General features: G+C 30.0%; 1 protein-coding gene across 1 annotated transcript; it reads left to right on the top strand.

Moving 5' to 3' along the window:
- Positions 1-3,970: 3,970 nt before the first annotated feature.
- On the top strand, positions 3,971-7,126 carry LOC108825034 (uncharacterized protein C57A7.06-like). The gene is made up of 7 exons (XM_056993476.1): positions 3,971-4,249; positions 4,550-4,667; positions 4,757-5,436; positions 5,531-5,836; positions 5,922-6,563; positions 6,638-6,769; positions 6,862-7,126. Exons 1-7 carry the CDS (start codon positions 3,992-3,994, stop codon positions 6,988-6,990), a joined length of 2,265 nt encoding a protein of 754 aa, XP_056849456.1. The 5' UTR covers positions 3,971-3,991; the 3' UTR covers positions 6,991-7,126.
- Positions 7,127-20,482: the final 13,356 nt, after the last annotated feature.

Raw genomic sequence — 20,482 nt, 5'->3', positions numbered from 1 at the left:
CATAAATTTACATAATTTTATGAATTATCATTTATTTGGGTAGATTTCATAAATATGGAAGTTTCTTTTATGAGTCAAAATGTATAATTTATTTGATAACTTTCATAAATTTTAGAGTTTACATCGATTTTATATTAATTCGTATAGATTTATGTTGACTTTATATATGAAAAAATATGTATTATATTAAAAGTAGTTGCTCATATATGATTTTTAAATATTAAATATTATCCAAAAGTTTAATGAATAAAGAATGTTTATGGGGTCCACAAAAGTTAGTTGTTAAAAGTTAGTGGGAAAAAAATTATTTTTTATAGGCAAAATGGATATTGAGTCCCACGAAATTACTTTTCCAGCTTGCCAAGTTTAATAGGCAAAAAGGTTAAAAATGTCATAAATTTATTCTCTCTCTACTAGGTTGCCCAATTGCCTAATATAAACTTGAGGTTACCCATTTTCCTAATTCAAACTTAAAAGTTGTTCATTCCCCTAATTGACCCTTATAATATATTATTTATATTATTTTATTATAATTAAATTAAATATTTTTTTTTTAAAAATGTATAACCCGCATAACCCACAAAATTAAGCGGGACGGGCGCAGATACAAACTTACTTGTTTGCGGGTTGTGAGGGTCAGCTTTTTTAACCAAAAAAATTGAAACTGCGGGTTGGCGGGTCAGCGGGGCGGGTTTTACCCGCAATCCAGCTCTAATCTCACACGACGTGTGATAATAGAGTTCACAAAAAATATTCTTCTACCAGATCTTACGGTTGACAGTCTCATCAATGACTTCTCACGATCATGGAACTTAACGGCTTTACAGGAACTATTGGACCCCGAGGATATAAAGATTGTAGAAAGTATACCTTTAAGTAGGAGTCAAACAACTGATCGGGATGGCTGGCACTTCACAAAAAATAGAAAATATACGGTTAAATCAGGATATCAACTGGAACGGGCATACTCGGACCGAGGATGTGGGATAATAGAGTTCGGACCCACTGTTACTGATCTAAAAGCTAATTGTTGGAAAGTGCGGTGCCCATCGAAGATGAAGCATTTTCTATGGCAATTGTTATCAGGATGTATAGCAGTAAAGAAAAATCTAAAAGCAAGAGGTCTTAAAGGTGATATTGGTTGTGATAGATGTGGAGCATCCGAGGAATCCATAAACCATGTTTTCTTTGAATGTCCACCAGCGGTTCAAGTTTGGGCGCTATCAAATATTCCAACGCATCTAGACAACTTTCCAGGACAATCTTTGTTTTTGTAAACATGGATTATTTATTCTGGAGGGTCAAACCAACAATGGAAGATCATCACTTCGCGTGGATACTTTGGTACATATGGAAAGGGAGGAATAATAAAGTATTTAGTAATTTAGACATGGATCCGAGGGATACTCTTAAACTGGCTACGACTGAGGCGGTACTTTGGAAGGATGCCCAGCAAGAAATAGATCAGAAACAGAAGCCTGTTGTACAAACAACTGATATAGCTATACCGAATAGATTAGGACGTTGGTGCTTTACGGATGGATCATGGAAAGCGGATGATACTTTCTCAGGACAAGGATGGTATAGAACTTTGGAAGGGTTTGAAGAATTATTGGGGGCCCGAAATACAAGGGCTAGTCAATCCCCTTTACATACGGAAGTTGAAGCTCTTATTTGGGCAATGGAATGCATGAGAAATTTACGGCAATATAATGTTACATTTGCAACGGATTATTCTCAATTGGTGAAGATGGTTTCGGAACCAGAAGAATGGCCGGCTTTCGCAAATTATTTAGAAGACATCAGGAGTCTCAAGAGAAGTTTTCACAGCTCGGAGATTATTTATATATCAAGGACGCAAAACATCAAGGCGGATAGCTTAGCAACATACGTCGTTTACAGTCCATATGGATACAGAGCACACAGTTTGGTTTACAGAATCTATATGAGTCTGTAAAGTTGCCGACAAAAAAAAAAAAACTCACACGACGTGTTGATTAAAAAATTCAACGGTACAATAAATATTATAAGTAATAAAATTTGATACTATGGATTAATTGATGTCAAAAGGATTTATTATGCTAACTAATAAAAAACATTTCAAAATAGAATTTGCTATAAATATAAATCTGCCTTATCTTATCCCAGAAAACACATACATAAAATTTTCAATATATATATATATATTATAATGTGCAAAACCAAAGTGAAGTTCTGGGATGCTGACATGCAGTTTATGTTAGGCAGTTGGTATATGGACTGACATGTCATTATGTTAGGCAGTTGGTATATAGACTGACATGTCATTTTCACTCTATCTAACACCATTAAACAGTTTTGATGTTTGGGGACTTTTGCACTTCTTTTCTTCTTCATGGCTCCCCTGACAATTAGTAGCTGTCACTTAAATTTGGTAAGAGAAATGTATAATTGATTATATTTTATGAGAGAACATCTTCAATCTCACGCTATTTTTTACTACAAAATAGAGCTTAGAATTTGAAATGTTTCAATTCTACTATATTTTCTAATTCATGATGAAGTAAAAACGAGTTTATTCCAAAATTGGAATAATATATTTTGTTTGTTCTTATTATATTTTCTACTTTAAAATAGTTAAGAGTTAGAATAAAAACTAACTCAGTTTTAGAGTTATTTTATTTTAGAGAAAATAAAATTTTACATTGAAGATGATCTAACTAGTTTTGAAAACTAGATTTCTAACCATCCAATAAAAAATGTGTTGCTTCTTTTGTTGATTCATAATAAGAAATGTATGATTAGTTGAATTGCTGTAGAAGTTGAGCTTAGGTTTTTGTTGTTCTTTTGGATTTGTGCATGTAATTCTTGCGTAGGCTATGCTAATTTTTTATATCATTCCAATTTTATTGGATCTCCTGAAAGGGGCAAACATGTATGTTTTATATATAAAAGAAAGATATATTATGAACAACTTATTTAGCTACAAGGATGGAAAGTTTTGAGCGACACAGCAATATTCAAGAATGGCAAGATACTGCTATTGTAAAAGTCAGAGGCAAAGCTAGGACTTATTTTTAGTGGGTGCATAATTTGCTAAGGGAAAAATAAATGTAAAAGTGGTGTCGAACTTTGGATATCTATGGATGCACATGAAGACATAAACCATTTTAACCAGCTGGAATTATAACTTTTACAAACAAAACTTGTTAATATTGATAAAACTATATGGGTGCACATGCCCCAACTCTTTTACTAGCTTTGCCCCTGGTAAAAGTTGTAATTGAAATATAGTCACAAGATTTCTGAATCATATAACCTATAGGAACATTAGGAACTTTTACTTTGTCACAGGGACTAGAAACAAGAGCGATGTGCAAAGGAAAATAGTGACCTAGTCTTTCTTTGAACCAGCTTTGGAAAAAGTACCACGACTAGTTGAGACTTTAAAGCTTCTCAAAAGGGATAGATCACAAAGTTAGGTTCATTAAAGCAAAGATTATGAGGGGATCTAAGGATTAAAATAAGTAGTCCGATCACACGTTTGCTGGTGACATAGCAGTTGATTTTATTGCAATGGCACAAGAAAGATCACTACTGCTCTACAGTCTACTTCAGATAATGTAGAAACGTGGATAGTAATGACCGAGATAATATAGCTAGGGCTTGGAACTCTAACAAATTCACATCGCTAACTCTCAAGGTAGCTTCTACATCCATGCATCATCATCATCATCATCACTATTATCCATGTTAGGCCAGCAAGCAAGCAAGCAAGCATTGACTTGAGGAAGTCAGTGAAAGCAAAGATCAACTGAGGAAACACAAATAATATAGAAATGGTTAACAGTCTTTTTAGAGTTTACACATTGCAAAGAAGCCTATTGTGCTTTACTTAACAAGAAACGAGACTATAAGAAGAAGAAAAAAAAAACACTCAGACCGAACTAGTATAAAGTATATAAACCCTACGAGCGAGCGTGCCTCTCTCTCGAGTCGAAGCAAGACAGTCATGGGAGCATTAAAGAGGAAATCATCATCAAGTTCCAAAACCCTAGCAGCTAACTCAAAGAAGAGAAGAGGTCCTTACTTGCCCAACTCAATACTCAAGATCATCGCGACCCAGAAACGTCCGTTAAACTCCGCTGATGAAAACGGCGTCGACTTGTACGAGTACGAAGAAGGCATCCCTGAAGAGGAATCCAGGAAAAACAACCGTTACGGCCGTCTCCATTATGACTACGAATTCAAACTTCCTGATGATTTCGAGGTTCCTTAACCGTTAACCCATCCATTGTCGCTTTCACTTTATGATTTAGGGATTAGGGTTTTCCTTTAGGTATATGGCCCACTGGTTCATTGTATGAAGATGATTACAACGGCGTGAATGCATGGTGTGGTTTGGGGTCTTGAGTTTGGAAATGGTGGGAACAGCTTGAAATTTTGATTTTAGGGTTTAGAGTTTCCATTAGGCATTTTTTCTTTTTGTTTATGGCTCACTTATTCAAGGTTTAGGGTTTCCTTTAGGTATATGGCTCACTGGTTCATTGTCTTTATATCCCCAATGAAGGATGAAGACGTGGAGTCAGAAGATGATGAAGAAGAAGCAGAAGGCTATGATGATGATGATGATAGACACACACGGATGTTGCAAGCTCTCACTGGGATGCCAAGTGCAGCTTTTAATCGTACAGACTTGAGACTTCCTTCTCAGAGAGTTTTGTTGCATTTGTAAGCTGCGTAACGTTGATACTCTTTTATCATTTTGTTTTTTCAGGTGAGAGTAAGAGCAAACCTGTGCTCTTCACTGAAGCATACCCAGAGGGTGAATTCAATCCCACACGTGATGTTCTCGAGGGTAAAAACGTCCTCACTGAGGAAGACTTGTTGGCGCCTCTCGAAGGCAAGCCAGGGTATCACAAGACAAGCAGGCAGATCTCCCGGATGAGGAAAGATACTAAGCATGTCGTTCATTCTCCTCTGCCAAAGCCTCAACGAGAAAGACTGGAGCGTAAAGCGGTGAAAGGACTAGTCGATGAGGAGTTTAGTAAGTGGGTGCATCTGGTGAAGAAGAATAGAGAAGCAACAACTGTTTACTTTAACCAAGATGTCAATCTCGGAAACTCTACCGTCAGCGCGATAGCATCAGAGTTTCGACCAAGGACTGAGTTTGAGATGAGAATGGCTTCTGTGCTTAACGATGATCATGAGGTTTCGGTGGCTCACAGAGAAGATGGTCCTCGGCTTGTTGACCATGTAAAGGATCATAACCACACTGCCAAGATGCGGAGCCTGCTCTTCCGTCATGAGCGAAAAAGTAAACAGTTCAAGAAGATTAAGTCTAAACTTTATCATCGCCTCAAAAACAAAGACCTGAGGAACTCGGCACTGGGAGCATTAATGGACCCAGAATTGGCTAAGGAAGAGGCTATGAAGCAGGAGGCTAGACGAGTAGAGGTGAGTCGTGAAAACTATCCTCTTCTTCACTGCACTTTATTTCATTAGCACTTTATGTCAGATAAGTAAAAACGTTTGTGCATAAATTATGCAGGAACGTATGACGTCGAAGCACAAAAACAAAGGAAAATGGGCCAAACGTATGCGAAGGCTTGGATTGGATGTGAAATACGATGGCACTCGAGCAGCTATAGCTGAACAACTTCAGATGAATGCTAATTTGTCCAGAAAGATGAACTCCATGAGAGATGGGAGTAGTAGTGATGAGAGCGACGATGATGAGGAAGAGTTGAATGAGGATACTCTTTCTAAGTTGATAGCGAAAGCAAAAGAGAAGACAATGAAAGCTTTGGAAGATGATGAAGTGCTCAACTCTGGTCTTATGTCATTACCTTTCTTGGTAAACATTTGCTTTGCTTTTTCAAAACTATTTTGATTTTTTTTTTTTTTGGATTTTCATGCATTCATGTGGTGTCTTATCTTAGGCCCGTGCTATGAAAAAGAAAAACGAGGAAGCCAATGAACAGGCTAAACGTGCTCTCGTGGAGTATGAAGAGTGGGAGACTTCTGGTGGAGCAGTGAGCCCTAAAAAAACTGTTAGTTTTTGTGGTAGAAGAGTGTTTGGTGCAACCGAAGCTCCAGAAGAGTCTAAAAAGGATTCAGATAGCTTCTATGACAACAGTGATAGTGACAATAATATGAATAGCATAGATGATGCAAGAGATATTGCTTCACCTTCTAGAACAAACACTGGAACCATTACAGAAACTGAGGTGTCTCTAAAGGAATCTAGAGATGAAATGAGTGAAGATTCAGAGAGTCAAATGGTGGACGGTATCTTTGAAATTCCTTGTCAAGCAGAGCTTATAAACCGCGCATTTGCTGGTGATGATGTGGTAGATGAATTTTACAAGGACAAGCAAGAGGTTCTAAATCAGGAAGTTCCTGAACCGGTAAAGCCGGTTCTACTTCCCGGTTGGGGACCATGGATCAATAAGAGAGGTTATCATCATATCAAAACAACAAGGAAAGAGGAATATGCTCAGAAAGAAAGAGCAAAAGATCTCAAAACGAGGAAAGACGCTCGTCTTAAACATGTTATCATATCAGAGAAAGTTGATAAAAAGGTCAGTAGCATCTCTGACTCTAGCTTTTGTATCCAAAACCCCCTTTGTTAATAATACTCATATGTTTTTGACAGGCTGAGAAACTTCATACAGAGACTCCACCTTTCCCTTATACGTCCAAGGAAGTTTTCGAACATAGTATGCGTATGCCTATAGGACCCGAGTTTAATCCCTCTACTATTGTCGGTGATCTAAACCGAGCAGAGGTTCGTTCTTCATTCCTTTGCCAAAAACTCTTACTAGTAGTACGTTCCCCATGTCCCAAGATGTTGCACTTCTTTTAACATTTTGTGTCCAGGTTGTGAAGAAGACTGGAGTCATAATCAAACCAGTGAAGTTCGAGGAAGTAGATGATGAACACACTCGAAACCATCAGAAACCAAGACTCAAAAAGAAAACTGGTAGACGCCAAAGCAAAGCCAAGTAAAAGAAGATTTTTCCATATATGGAGATTTTGAGTTTGGTTTAAATTTTGCAAAAATTAAAATCATTTTCACAAATTAACAATATTAGACATTGGTCATCCAAAACATATAAAGCAGCTATTAAATAATGTTTGTTTGCACCCAACTATTAAACAATGTTACAAAACTTATTATATAAATTTAAGTTTAAATTTTACTATATACTAGTTGATAACCCGCGCCCTGCGTGGAGTGAATAAATTTGAAGAAATTATCATTTTGAATTAATCTATCTTATTAAAACAGAAACATTCTATTGGACCTAACATTTATTTTGTAAGTTTTTAAATTAAATACACCTTATACTTTATAGTTAAACATACATTAAATCACTTTATGTTCCTTTCTTTATACTACTATCCATGTTTCCAAACAATATACTTATTTCTTTATACTACTATCAATGTTTCCAAACAATACAATAATTAATCTTTGTTATTTTATATCTATCATTTTCTCTTTAAAATTTTGTAGAAACGTCATAGTTTTAAAGTTCACTATCATAAATTGAAAAATAGTGAACTTTAAAATTTCGATTATAAGATTACAAATTATGAAGCTATTACAATTTAAATCCAATTAGATTACATATCGGTCATCCATCAGTTCAATCGGTTAGTCTCGGATTTTAGTGATTTTTTAATATGAATATTTTTAAAAACATAAATTGAATTGTCAGATCTCCGGATTAACAGGTATAATCACAATCAGGTTGAATTTAAAAATACTGATTTAAATGCAAAAATATTTTAAATACACACTCTTTAAAATTTACCAAAAAATTTGTTAAATTATTAGTGAAATTTTTCATCGTAAAATATTCCGCGCTTCAAAAGCGCGGGTCAAAATCTAGTAGACATTATAAAGGTAAATTCATAGAAAGAAATACTACATTAATTTTCGATTTTTTAAAACTTGTGTATTTGTTTATTTAATTGAATTATAGTTCGTGGAAGTGAATCAATAATAGTAAGCAACTAGACGCTAAGCGGGCGACGACCTAATTAATGTAATGATCAATAATCGAAATCGACAACTATTGTATTGATCAAGCAAATCGACAACTATTGTATTGATCAAGCAAATCTATAATATTTCGATCATTCATTTATGTAATATTGACAATGTAAATTGACTTAACTTGCGCTCCAATACAAATATATACTTGCCATAATACTCGAAATCGAGAACAATTATCTAGATCGAAAAAACATTACATTAATTATTACCGTAATTTAATTTTCATTACATGTATTTAAACGTATTCAAATTAATATTGATTGACAAAAATTAAGGGGGTGAATTCATCAAATCGCCATATTAAAGGAATATAATTGCTCAATAAGTAAATTAGAAATCATATTTCTAAAATTTAGGAATATATGGTTGTTGTAGAAATTGTACACTTTGTAAAAGAAGAAATATAATTTACAATCAATAATGAGGATCCTCTATTAAATGACTTGCATAAATCCTAATATAATTATGCTCGAAAATGTTATATATAACGAATTAGAAACAAAAAAAATACGACCAAAACTTAAGCCTAACATATGGACTCAAAATTTCTATATAACTTTTTATATATTTGTTTTGGAATATGATAAACCGATGATAATAAAATACTGTCATTTTGATTTTACTGATTTATATATATGATAGTACAAAACTATAATTTACGTAATTTATTTTGGTACACTTACCAAAAAAATGATTATACAACAAATAATGAGGAAATATTCACTGGTTATATTCCTTGCATAAAATCTGATAATGTTTATCCATTAACAAATCAGCTGGAAACAAATACATTTTTTACTCGAGCTCAAATTACTACAGCTCAATTCGGTTTGCTATAACAGCTATAAACTGAGCTATACCAAAAAAATATTTGTATCATCATATATTCCACAAGTGTGAAAACAAATGATCAGCATCACACCATTATATTATGCTTTCTTGATTTTATGTAAATATGATCATAGACCAAACTATGGTGACGAAATAAAATATAATATATTATAGACCTGGGAATATATTAATTAGATAAAGTAATTTTTTGCCAATTAGAAGGAAGTTGGAAACGCTAGTATAGTCAAGAACAACCAAATTTAACATGTATCTATCAAGTTGGTAATATTTTTATATGATACAATATGTGTTTCAGATTTCTTTTAGTGTAGATGGTCGATTCAAGTTGGTTATTATAGTAAAAACACAATAATGAAAATTAGTTAATATTTTTATATTATACAATACATGTTTCAGATTTTCAAATGCTATTTACGTATTTTTTGAGTATATGTATATACGATTTTTTCTGTTAAAATAATTAACCAGCACCAATATAGTATATCATAGACCAAACTCTTCGTGAGTGTTGAGTGATATGCGCCTAGTGTTAATGCTTGTATCCCAGATTGAATCAGTTGAATAGAATATTAACCAGACATTAAAAAATATCATAGGAAAAAAATAATTTTGTCAAATTAAATGAACAATGGCAGTCTATGTAATTAAGCTAGTAAGAAGAGGGTTTTTAAATATATGGTGTGAGAGTGATTGTGGTGTTGACACATAGGAAATGACATTTTGGTTAATCACACATGAAGAGAAGGTTATTTAATAATAGTGCTCCTAAAATAATATATAGGAGATAATGAAAATAATTAGAAATATAGACAATCCCGCGCTTTAAGAGCACCAGTCAAATCTAGTTAAGTAGTAATACAAATAGAAACAATGATGCACAAATATAAATAGAAAGTGAAAAGGATGTGATTTGTGTGCATGAATAATAAGTAATGAGATGTGAAGAATAAAAATCAAAACTTTGGTGCATTATAAACTTCAAATTGGTTGTTTCATGGTGATTGGTTTATTGATAGCAATATCAATATTGTAAATACTTGGTGAATATGAGAATGATAAAATAAAAGATTCGTTTTCGAAAAAAAGAAAAAAAAAGTAATGATATTTTCGTGAATAACTCAAACTTGAATAGAAAAAAATGAATTTGTTTTGAGAAATTTGTTTCTTTTATTCACCTAATATATATATATATATATATATATCTTTTGAGAAATTTGTTTCTTGAATTCACGTAATATATATGGTCTGTATTTAAAATATTTAAAAATATTTCTATTTTTTATATTTATGTGATTTTGATAAAATAATAAAAAGAAACTAAAATGTAAAATATAATTAAGGAAAAAAATTTAATATTGAAATATATGAGTTATATTCTAATTTAAAAAGGTTATGCATGTAATTAACCATTCTTAGAATTAACGTGAGATCGCCACATAGGAAACTGACTTCTCAAATAATATTATAGATTAATTTAGTTTACTAAATAATGTTTTTTTTGAAATATAAGTATAACATATTATACATATGAAAAATATTTAAACATAATCTATAAGATAAAATATTAGTAAATTAAACATATAGAGTTTGAATATGTAACTTTATTTAATATAAACAGAGAACACATATTTAAAATTTATAAATTTAAATATTACATTTTTGGGAGGAGGAGATAAAAACCACAAGAAATTTAAATATTTACAACAAAAAATTTAAATATTGACAACAAGAAATTTGTTGTAAATTTACTAGCATTTTATGTTATATTTCATTTGATTGAATTTGTGCTACACTTTTATATTCAAAATCAAGTTGAGTCATTTTTGGCAATTTTCCCTTATAATATTCTATAAATTTTAATAATTTTATGCATTATATTTATTGAAAGGTAAAATAAAACTATTTTAAATAATCTTAAAAATTAGAATTCATATTTACTTGGATACTTTGATTTTGGGTATATTAAGTTACACAAACATAAAGAAAACATAAAATTGAAAAGCAAACTAAATACTAAGAAACTTTAAAAGTATATAGTGTTATGCTATTTAAATATATTTTTAATTATTTTATAAAGGTATGCTTATTGTAAAAATTACTTTTAACTTCCTTTTTAATATCTCTTAAAAATAAGCACTAATTTTATAAGGTATAAAGAAATACTATTAACCTAATTAACTAAAATTAAATATAAAATAATAATAATATAGGTTATTATTTTAATATTTACTTATTTATATGTACTTATAAATATAATTAATATGAAATGATCAAAATATATTAATAGTCATATATATAAATAAAATAAATAATATTAGTAATATTAGTAACAATATAAGATTATTACCGGTTTACATTATTCATATAATAATAATCAAGTGATATTTTGTGATATTCCTTATTAAACAATGTGGTTTGAGTGATGTTTACTAATAAATTTTTATTTGACAAATCTGACTTCTTAGAAATATCTTAAAAAGATATTAAAAAAATATATGAATATCTCAATATAAATGAACAACTAATTCTTTCAAGTTTGAATCATAACACACAAATATTTCCATATCTAAAATTCAACCTTATTCATAAAAAATTATGTTCTCCTCTGTAAAAAACGACATTGATCGTTTTTATAGAAATATATCCATCTCTAAATAGATAAAAGATCAAAGTGGATATTATAAAATACTAAATAATAAAAGAAGATTTCAAATAAGTCAGTTACCTACACATTTTATCAAGTCAACAGTTATAACATGTAACTTAGTCATCTAAAGGTTTTAATACTGATAATGTTTTTTACTCTATCAAAAATAGAATTTTAATTTAGAATGCAGTGCATACAATTTTTACATAGTGTTGCCTTTATAAAACAAAATACATTGTCTACAAGGAAATTTTCTTAAGCATTAAGTAGATTTAATTGAGTTTATGTAATGTGTAACTTCTTAATGTAAAATTATATTTTAAATAATGGAATTTTAAATTGGTCTTAAACAATACTTTTCATTTTTGAAATTTTATTCATCATAAATTTTATAAGTGATTTGTAAAATTTTTAAAATTAACAAATTCCAATATAAACCCAAATAAAAAATTAAAATTAAAATAACCAAATAATAAGAAACTAATTACGATAGATTAATGGAAAATTGCCAAAAATACAATTTTCACAGTACCACTTTTCATGTTTATACTAACCACTTTTACCACCACTTTTAATAAAGGATTTAGATTTGAAGGTTTAGGATTTAAGGTTTAAATTTGATGTTTTAGGGTTTATGGTATATAGTTTAGGATTTAGAGTTGAGGATTTAGGTTTATAGTTGAGGTTTTAGGGTATAGGGTTTAGGGTATTGAATTTAGGGTATATAGTTTAGGGTTTAGGGTTTAGAATTGAGGATTTAGGGTTTAGAGTTGAGGTTTTAGGATTTAGAGTTTGGGGTTAGAATTTCTTTTTTTTTTGTCAGCAACAACAACAGACTCATGTAGACTCTGTAAACCAAGCCGGTAGCTCTGAATCCATATGGACGACAAAGGATGATTGCTTTCTTGCACTACGTGCTAGACTATCCGCCTTCTTATTGGGGTTAGAATTTTGAAAAGCATATAAAAATAAGGATATAAGAATCTTTAACATTTTAATAAATAACGTATTTTTGAAAATATGTCTTTAATAGTGGTAAAAATGAATAATGGTACCTTCAAAGTGGTATTTTTGAAAATTCTCCTAGATTAATATCAAACTAGATTTTAGAAACAAGAAACAAATATCATCGCAAAAGTCAAATATTCATTAAAATCAAGCACATTAAAACCTCACAACTTAATAATTCAACTAACCAAAATTAAAAAGTTAATAACTATTGCAATTTAACTTTTCATAGATATTCATTCCCATGTATATACACGGATGAGTCACCTAATATAGTGTATAAACCTATCATTTAACTAGTCTATAAACCTACCATTTAACCAAAGTCCCCAGTACTATATAGCTTTTTATTACTAGGCGGGGCGGGGGTTAGACAATTTCCAACCCCACTTCATTTTTCACTTTTTGCTTCATTTTGAAGAAAATTTAGCTCCAACCCCTATTTTATTTTTTGATTCAACTAACCAAAATTAAAACTATTGCAATTTAACTTTTCATAGATATCATTCCCATGTATATACACGGATGAGTCACCTAATATAGTGTATAAACCTATCATTTAACTAGTCTATAAACCTACCATTTAACCAAAGTCCCCACTACTATATAGCTTTTTATTACTAGGCGGGGCGGGGGTTAGACAATTTCCAACCCCACTTCATTTTTTACTTTTTGCTTCATTTTGAAGAAAATTTAGCTCCAACCCCTACTTTATTTTTTGATTCAAAATGAAGTCATGAACAGTGTTGCTTCAAATTTGAAGATCTACTGTACATATCTTCATTTTTTTGAAAATGAACTTTATCATTGCAAATTGATCCTTAACTTTTATTTATTCTTATCTTTTGCCAAAATAAACAATATGCTTTAATATAATCCAATTAATTTCTAATTTCAGTTGTTATTTTCATTATATCAATTTAAAATATTAAATATACTTAAAATTTATACTAATAAATAAAATAAACTTACTTAATTAAGATAAAAAGTCAAATACATAATTAACAACACAAAACTAAACATATAAAACTTATTAATACTACATAAACTAAAACTTAATAATCTGGTAAATCATTTGTTTATTAACACTAAACATATAAAATCTAATGTTTTTGTTTATTTATTTATATTTGGTGTAATAAGTTTATTATAATATATGTTGAACATGTTGAAATAAAATAGTTGGGCAAAATTAGTAAATGTGAAAAATTAGAAGGTGTTATTAATAATTAATGATAAAATAGAGAAAGAATATATTTGGAATATTCCTTTTACAAAAAAGAAATGAAGTAAACTATTGGAGTGAATGTTTCTTCATTTTTTTCTTCATTTTGAAGAAATTGTATATTTGAAAATAAAAATGAAGCCAACCATTGGAGAAGCTCTTAGTGCGAGGAGATTTTTTTTTTAAAATAAAGAATTTAAAGATTCTATTGTAAATTTAAGTAGATTTAAACATTAAGTAGATTTAATTGAGTTTATGTAATGTGTAACTTCTTAATGTAAATTTATATTTTAAATAATGCTGCTTTAAATTGGTCTTAAACAATACTTTTCATTTTTTTAAAAAAAATAAAGAATTTAAAGATTCTATCGTAGATTTAAATAGATTTAAACATTAAGTAGATTTAATTGAGTTTATGTAATGTGTAACTTCTTAATGTAATTTTTAATTAAATAATGCAGTTTTAAATTGTTCTTAAACAATACTTTTCATTTGAAATTTTATTTCATTATAAATTTTACAAGTGATTTGTGAAATTTTAAAAATTAACAAAGTAGATTCATGCTTGGGTTCTCTTAGAGTTGATGGAGTAGCTGCTTCTCCCAAAATCAAAGCTCGAATTCAAGTCCCTGCCGTGATTCAAGCTCTGATCCACCTCTGCAATCTCGCCGTCGTAGCTTCCAATCCAGTCACAACCTCCTTCCTTGAAATCTCCCATAGCCGTCGTGAGTCTTCAAGCCGCCATGTCGAGCTCTCAGCTCGTGGTCTACGTCACGACCGTCTCCATTCTTCTTTTTTAATTTCTTGCTGTTGTTAAATCTTTCTCTGGTGTCAGTGGATGAGATAGACAGCACATGATTCAGCTCTTCGCTGCCTCTGTTTCTGTTCACGATCTGTCATTCAAGCTCTAGGGTCAGTAGCAGCGATGGAGATGTTACATTTGGGTTTAGTTTGATGATGGCCTAAGCAGCCCTGAGACGAGTACGGGGACTGCAAACGGGGACGGGAACCGGGACGGAAAACGGCAAACCCAAAAATTTAAGATACGGGTACAGCTGGGATACGACATTAAAATACTTATTTATATAGATATTATTTACAAATCACAAGTTAAATCTATAAGTAGTACTATAAATTTCACATGAAAGTTTAATTTTAAGCATTGTTTTACTCTGTTTTAACTGGTTTTTAGTTGATGGCTTTATTTTATCGTTTTGAATATTCTAAACTATAACCACTAAATAAAATTTTCAAGAAGTCTGATATTAAACTTAATTGCTTTTTTCTTTCTTCGACAGCTTTTTTATAAACATTTGAAAAGTTCTAGATTTTCAAGTAATCAAGTTTAGGAACAACATTGACTATGTGACTATGTGTTGAGCATCTTACACCTTTAAACTATGCTTAGAAAAAGAAACACTATCTAGCTATGTTTTACTAGCACAGAGGGACGTCAATTTTTAGACTCATGCGTCTCTGAAACGTCCCCACAACTAACCGTCCCGTCCCCATAAACTTATTGCCGTACCCTGATTACTAGAAACTGTTCAGGGACGTTTCTGAGCCGTCTCGGTGCCTTCCCCGTTTCTGGAACGTCTCTGATACGTGAGTAGATGATGGCTCAGAGTCTGAAGTAATCTTCTTTGATCCCCTCGAGGTCATTGAGATTTAATGATTCTTTTGGATAAAGTTTGATCCTTTTTGTAATTTAAGTTCGTTCGGTGAAGGTTTGCTGATTATTTTGGGGGTTGGGAGAGCACTTTCAGGAATATCATCTGTGCAGTTCAATGAGTGAAGATGTTCAAAGAGTCTCCTTTGTCCAAATCACCGATGTAAGCTACTACGTTCTTGTTAGGGCCGGTTCTTGTAAGGTAATCTATGTTTATACTGCAACAGTTGCGAAACCTTTAGCTTGTTTTGTTTCTAAATTCAGACTCTAGATTGAAAAGGTAGTGCCTTTATAAGTGTGTGAAGCAGATAGTTTTGTTTAGATATAGAATTTGAGAAAGTTATGTATATGTTTTTCGGTGTGAGTGTGGAAACCCTGAGGTGGATAGTTTACACTTACAGGGGTTTTGTTTTTCGTTGGAATTTGTTCTTTGTGAAATGGTAAACCGTTGAAAGGGTTGTGTTGTCCTGTCTTTTTTTGTGGTGTCTACTTAACGTATCGAGCCTCTCTTATCAAACTAATTATCCAACTTTAACTCATGTTACTGCAAATGAACAAATAAATAGCCAACTTCTAAATACATTCTAAAATCATGAGATATCATTATGCTGTTCACATTTTTCAAATCCGAAAATCTCTATCCACAATTTTCGATGTCCACACAATTATTTATAAATGTTAAAATATAATATATTTATATTAAACTGGATCTTAAAACATATAAAATACAAAATTGTGATTTATAATAAAAAATTAAGTTTTTTAGGTTTTAGTTTTACCCAGTTTAAGCTCCACACAATTTACATTATACAATTTTTTGCATCCAGATTTACTTTGTCCATGTCCACAAAACACAATTTCAGTAAACTATAGTTTTAAAAATTTAATAATTTTTTTAACTATATCTATACGGATATCAAAATGAAAAGAAAAAAAATACATGCAGTTTTATACATATTTTATATTCGAATTTACATATTAGAAAACAAAAAAAAATGTTTAAAATATGCTGGGATAAAAAAATTTAAATTAATAATAAAATAATAAAATCTTTCACACTTTTGGTAACTCCCATAAATAAACTAAATACTAATTAGAAACCAAAATATATTCTAACCCATGTTCGAAAACTCGGACAACTCGGCCGAGTATACGGCGAATACACACTTGACGGCACGCAAACATGTTGATTTGGTGTTATTCAACTAAAAAATCGTTCTCTAAAAGATCAGCTTTTTCAAAAAAAAGGTTTTGGGTTTAGAAACCAACGTTTCATGATAGATCGACTAGATTTTGGTAATAATTGGTATATCAAACAAGAAAAATGATGAGAGATGCGAAGAACAAGTGAGGGTTGCAAGGAAATTTTGAAGGGAAGAAAATGAGGGGATTTTTGTAAATTCTCTGTCATTAATGACAAAAATTAAAACAGAACGTCATGAGCCATAGAAGCATCGAACCCACGTAATATTTCTACACAAAAATATATAAATATATATATTTAAAAATTTGTAAAAACTAATCTCCGGTTACTCTACGATTCATCTCTGATTTTTATGCTACTCACTAAGCGTTAGTCGATCATCCGACTCACGCCTAGTGCAATTTCTAACATGGCTTCTAACTAAACTCTATCTCAACCCAAAGACAAGTTATCCATTAGCAAGAGAAAATGGCATTTTTGTCCTATATGTGTCTCGGTTTCAAGAAAGTGCTCCTTCAACACATTGTATTTCTTAGTGTAAAAGAAAGATGAAAATGAGTTTGATTGTGTAGTGCACTCAACTTTCCAATGTTCCCTTTTTCCTAGATTTGATGTTTGTTCATGAGCATATTCTACTTAAATAGAATATGTGTCTAATGCTTTCTATCTATCTGTCTATCAAATTCGTAGCATGGATATATAGTCAGTATATATTATACAATAATATCATGTTGACATTGCTGTGTTGGGTTTGTAGGTACTTAGTTTTTTAGATTTTAACCTAAAAAACTAAAAACTGTCTCTTAAATAAAAGATACAAGAGCTGTTTTTTAGCTGAAAAATGTAAAAAAAAAAGTCAAATAATGAGTTAAAAATTTCGGCTAAAAGAACAGGTTAATCATGCTCTAGGTAGTCAATTGTTGTACGTCTCTCTTGTTCTTATGGTTTTTGTGAAGCAACGTAGTAACTCCGATAGAGGTTTCAAGGAGAGTAAGGTTTTAAATAGGAAGCAATTTTATAAGTATGATCCTCAAATTCTATTACTTGGTTCTAAAGTATAGATAGTTTTTTTTTTTTTGATAACTCTGGTATCTGGGCAGCCACATTCCCAACTATTTTTCTGAAGGAGATCCAGCGCCCCAACGAAAAGAATGTTAAATCCGTTGTGGCCAAGGCTCGAACCCTGGTGGCGGGCAGTACAGCTGTACCTCCTTTACCACCAAACTACGAGCACTTGGTTAGTATAGATAGTTTTTAATCCAAAAAAATACAGATTGTTATATTCTTTTTTTTTCCTACTCAAGATAGATAGTTGGGTTATATGAGTATATTCCAACGTATATAAATCAGAGAGAATTAGGAAATAAGCTCTTCTCCCATCAATCAATTCGTTGTAACTTCTTTTATACTACAAGAATAAATCATACTCATAATTACATTTAATTTACTAAGAATATACACCACAATTAACGGGTCTGATGTCTGAACATGATCTGAAATTCTACTAATTCTATAATCTCTCCAAAATCATTAATAATCGGAAAGGATCGGAATTGTTTTCAATGTTGTTCTCCATTAATCAAATCTTACCTCCTTTTTTTTGCTACAAGGAGAAGATCTTAATCATAATCACATTTTCTTTCCTAAAAATAAACATGACAAATAACTAGCTTGAATATGATTAGCTTCATAATCTCCCATAGTAAGGGAAAATAACATTATTATATAAAGGGAAAATTGCCAAAACAGAACAAAAAAATAAGGGTGTTGTCCCTTTGGTATAAACATTTTTTGTCAAATTTTGCTTCTTTTTACCCTTTGTATTTCTGAAAACTAATGAAATAAATACTTTTGTGAATCAAAAAAATATTAAAAATATAAAAATTAATAAAACAACCATATACACAAGCTGGTATTTTTTTTCTTTTCAAAAATTAATAATAAAATCTGAAAATACGTTCTACTAAGGGTAGAATGTGTCTTCTACGGAAAACGGTATAGTAGAAAACGATTTCTAAAATAAACACGTTCATCTACTTCTTTTAGAACGCACATTCTATTATTTACTAAATCTCTAAATAAGTGGAATGCGCATTCTACTCTAATCGTAAAGCTATCTACTTTCCGTCCGAATGCATCTTCTACTTTTATTAATTATTCTAAATTTCGTGTAATGTGTTTTCTACAATGTACTCTTACGTCCACTAAAAGTAGAAAGCGTGTTCAGGATTTTTGTCAATCTTCTAAACTGTTAGAAGGCGTCTTCTAGGGATAAGAGTACCTGCTTTTTGTGAAAATTAATGAAAGTTTTAGTTAAAGAAATATTTTAAAAATCTCCTAAAAATATTCTAACTTCCTAAAACGTGTTATTTTCAATTTTACTGTCAATTTTTTTTAAAAAATGATTCTCCCTTGTCTTCTTCATTAATCTATGGTTTTTCCATAGTTTTTCTTTTGTTTTTTTGTACAAACTCGTGTTCTCTATGATACATATTTACACAACATGAGTGTTTTGAAATTAGGTGCAATTTTTTGTAAAGTTTTGTTTTTATTTTTATAAAGTGAACAAATTTTATTTTTATTAAATTTTTTAAAAAGTTTTATTTTTATTAAAAGTTCGATAAAATTAAAAAGGTTACAAACATTTTAATTTTTTATAAAATTAAAACTTTGTAAAATGTTTTTTATAAAGTTAGTTTAAAGTTTTTATTAAAAAGTTTTGTAAAGTTTTATTTTATTTTTATAAAGTTTAAAATTTTTATTTAATTAAAATTTTATTAAAAACGTTTTAAACTTTTTTATAAAATAAAACTTTGTAAAATGTTTTAATAAGTTTATTTAAAGTTTTTATTAAAAAAATTTGTAAATTATTTATATTTTTACAAAGTTTATTTTCATTAAAAAAGATTTTAAAAGTTTTATTCTATTTTCCCTTTTAAATCGTCTTTAATTATTTTTTTAATATTCTTTTAGTTTAATGTGTTTAATAAAAACTTTAAACAAACTTTATAAATTTGTAAATTTTATAAAAATAAAAATTTACAAAAAGTTTTTAATAAAAAGTTTAAACAAACTTTATAAAAATACATTTAATTTTTTTTATTTTTATTAAAATTTGATAAAATTAAAAAGTTTACAAACATTTTAAACTTTTTATAAAAAAATAAAACTTTGCAAACTGTTTTTTATTAGGTTGATTTAACATTTTTTATTTAAAAAAAATTGTAAATTATTTTTATTTTTATTTTTGTTAAGTTTTATAAAGTTTATTTTTATTAAAAAAGATTAAAAGTTTTTATTTTTATTTTCCTTTTTAAACGTTTTTAATTATTATTATTTTAAATTTTATTAGTTTAATGTGTTTAATTAAATTAATCAAAGTTTATTTTTGGGATGATGAAAGAAATTATACTAAAGGGACAACTAAATAATGATTTTATATTGTAAGGACAACCATACTGAATTTTTTGTTTCGTTTTGGCAAAAAACTCTATAAAATACCTAGGAAATTATTATGTTAATGATAGAATCAAAAATAAATCTAAAACATGTTTTAATGCGGACGATAATATCATGTGATAAAAAAAAAATCATGTGATACGGACACGGTCTCACCTAGAATATTTTGAAAATGTGTTGTAGATTCAATAATAAAAACAGATCCAAAGAGGGGTAGTTTTGTCCGTTACGGATGGGACCCACTGCAACTTATGAAAGAGCGGTGAGGTCAGATTTCGAATAGAGAGAGAAATTTGAATTTTGAATCTACACACGATCTACTATTTTATTTGTCAGAACCGGAGAAAACAAATAAAAAACATACAGATGGC

The sequence above is a fragment of the Raphanus sativus genome, chromosome 9 (genome assembly GCF_000801105.2).
Source record: "Raphanus sativus cultivar WK10039 chromosome 9, ASM80110v3, whole genome shotgun sequence".
NCBI lineage: Eukaryota > Viridiplantae > Streptophyta > Magnoliopsida > Brassicales > Brassicaceae > Raphanus > Raphanus sativus.
Note: the sequence above shows the minus strand (reverse complement) of the source record. Positions and strands in the feature narration are given on the sequence as shown.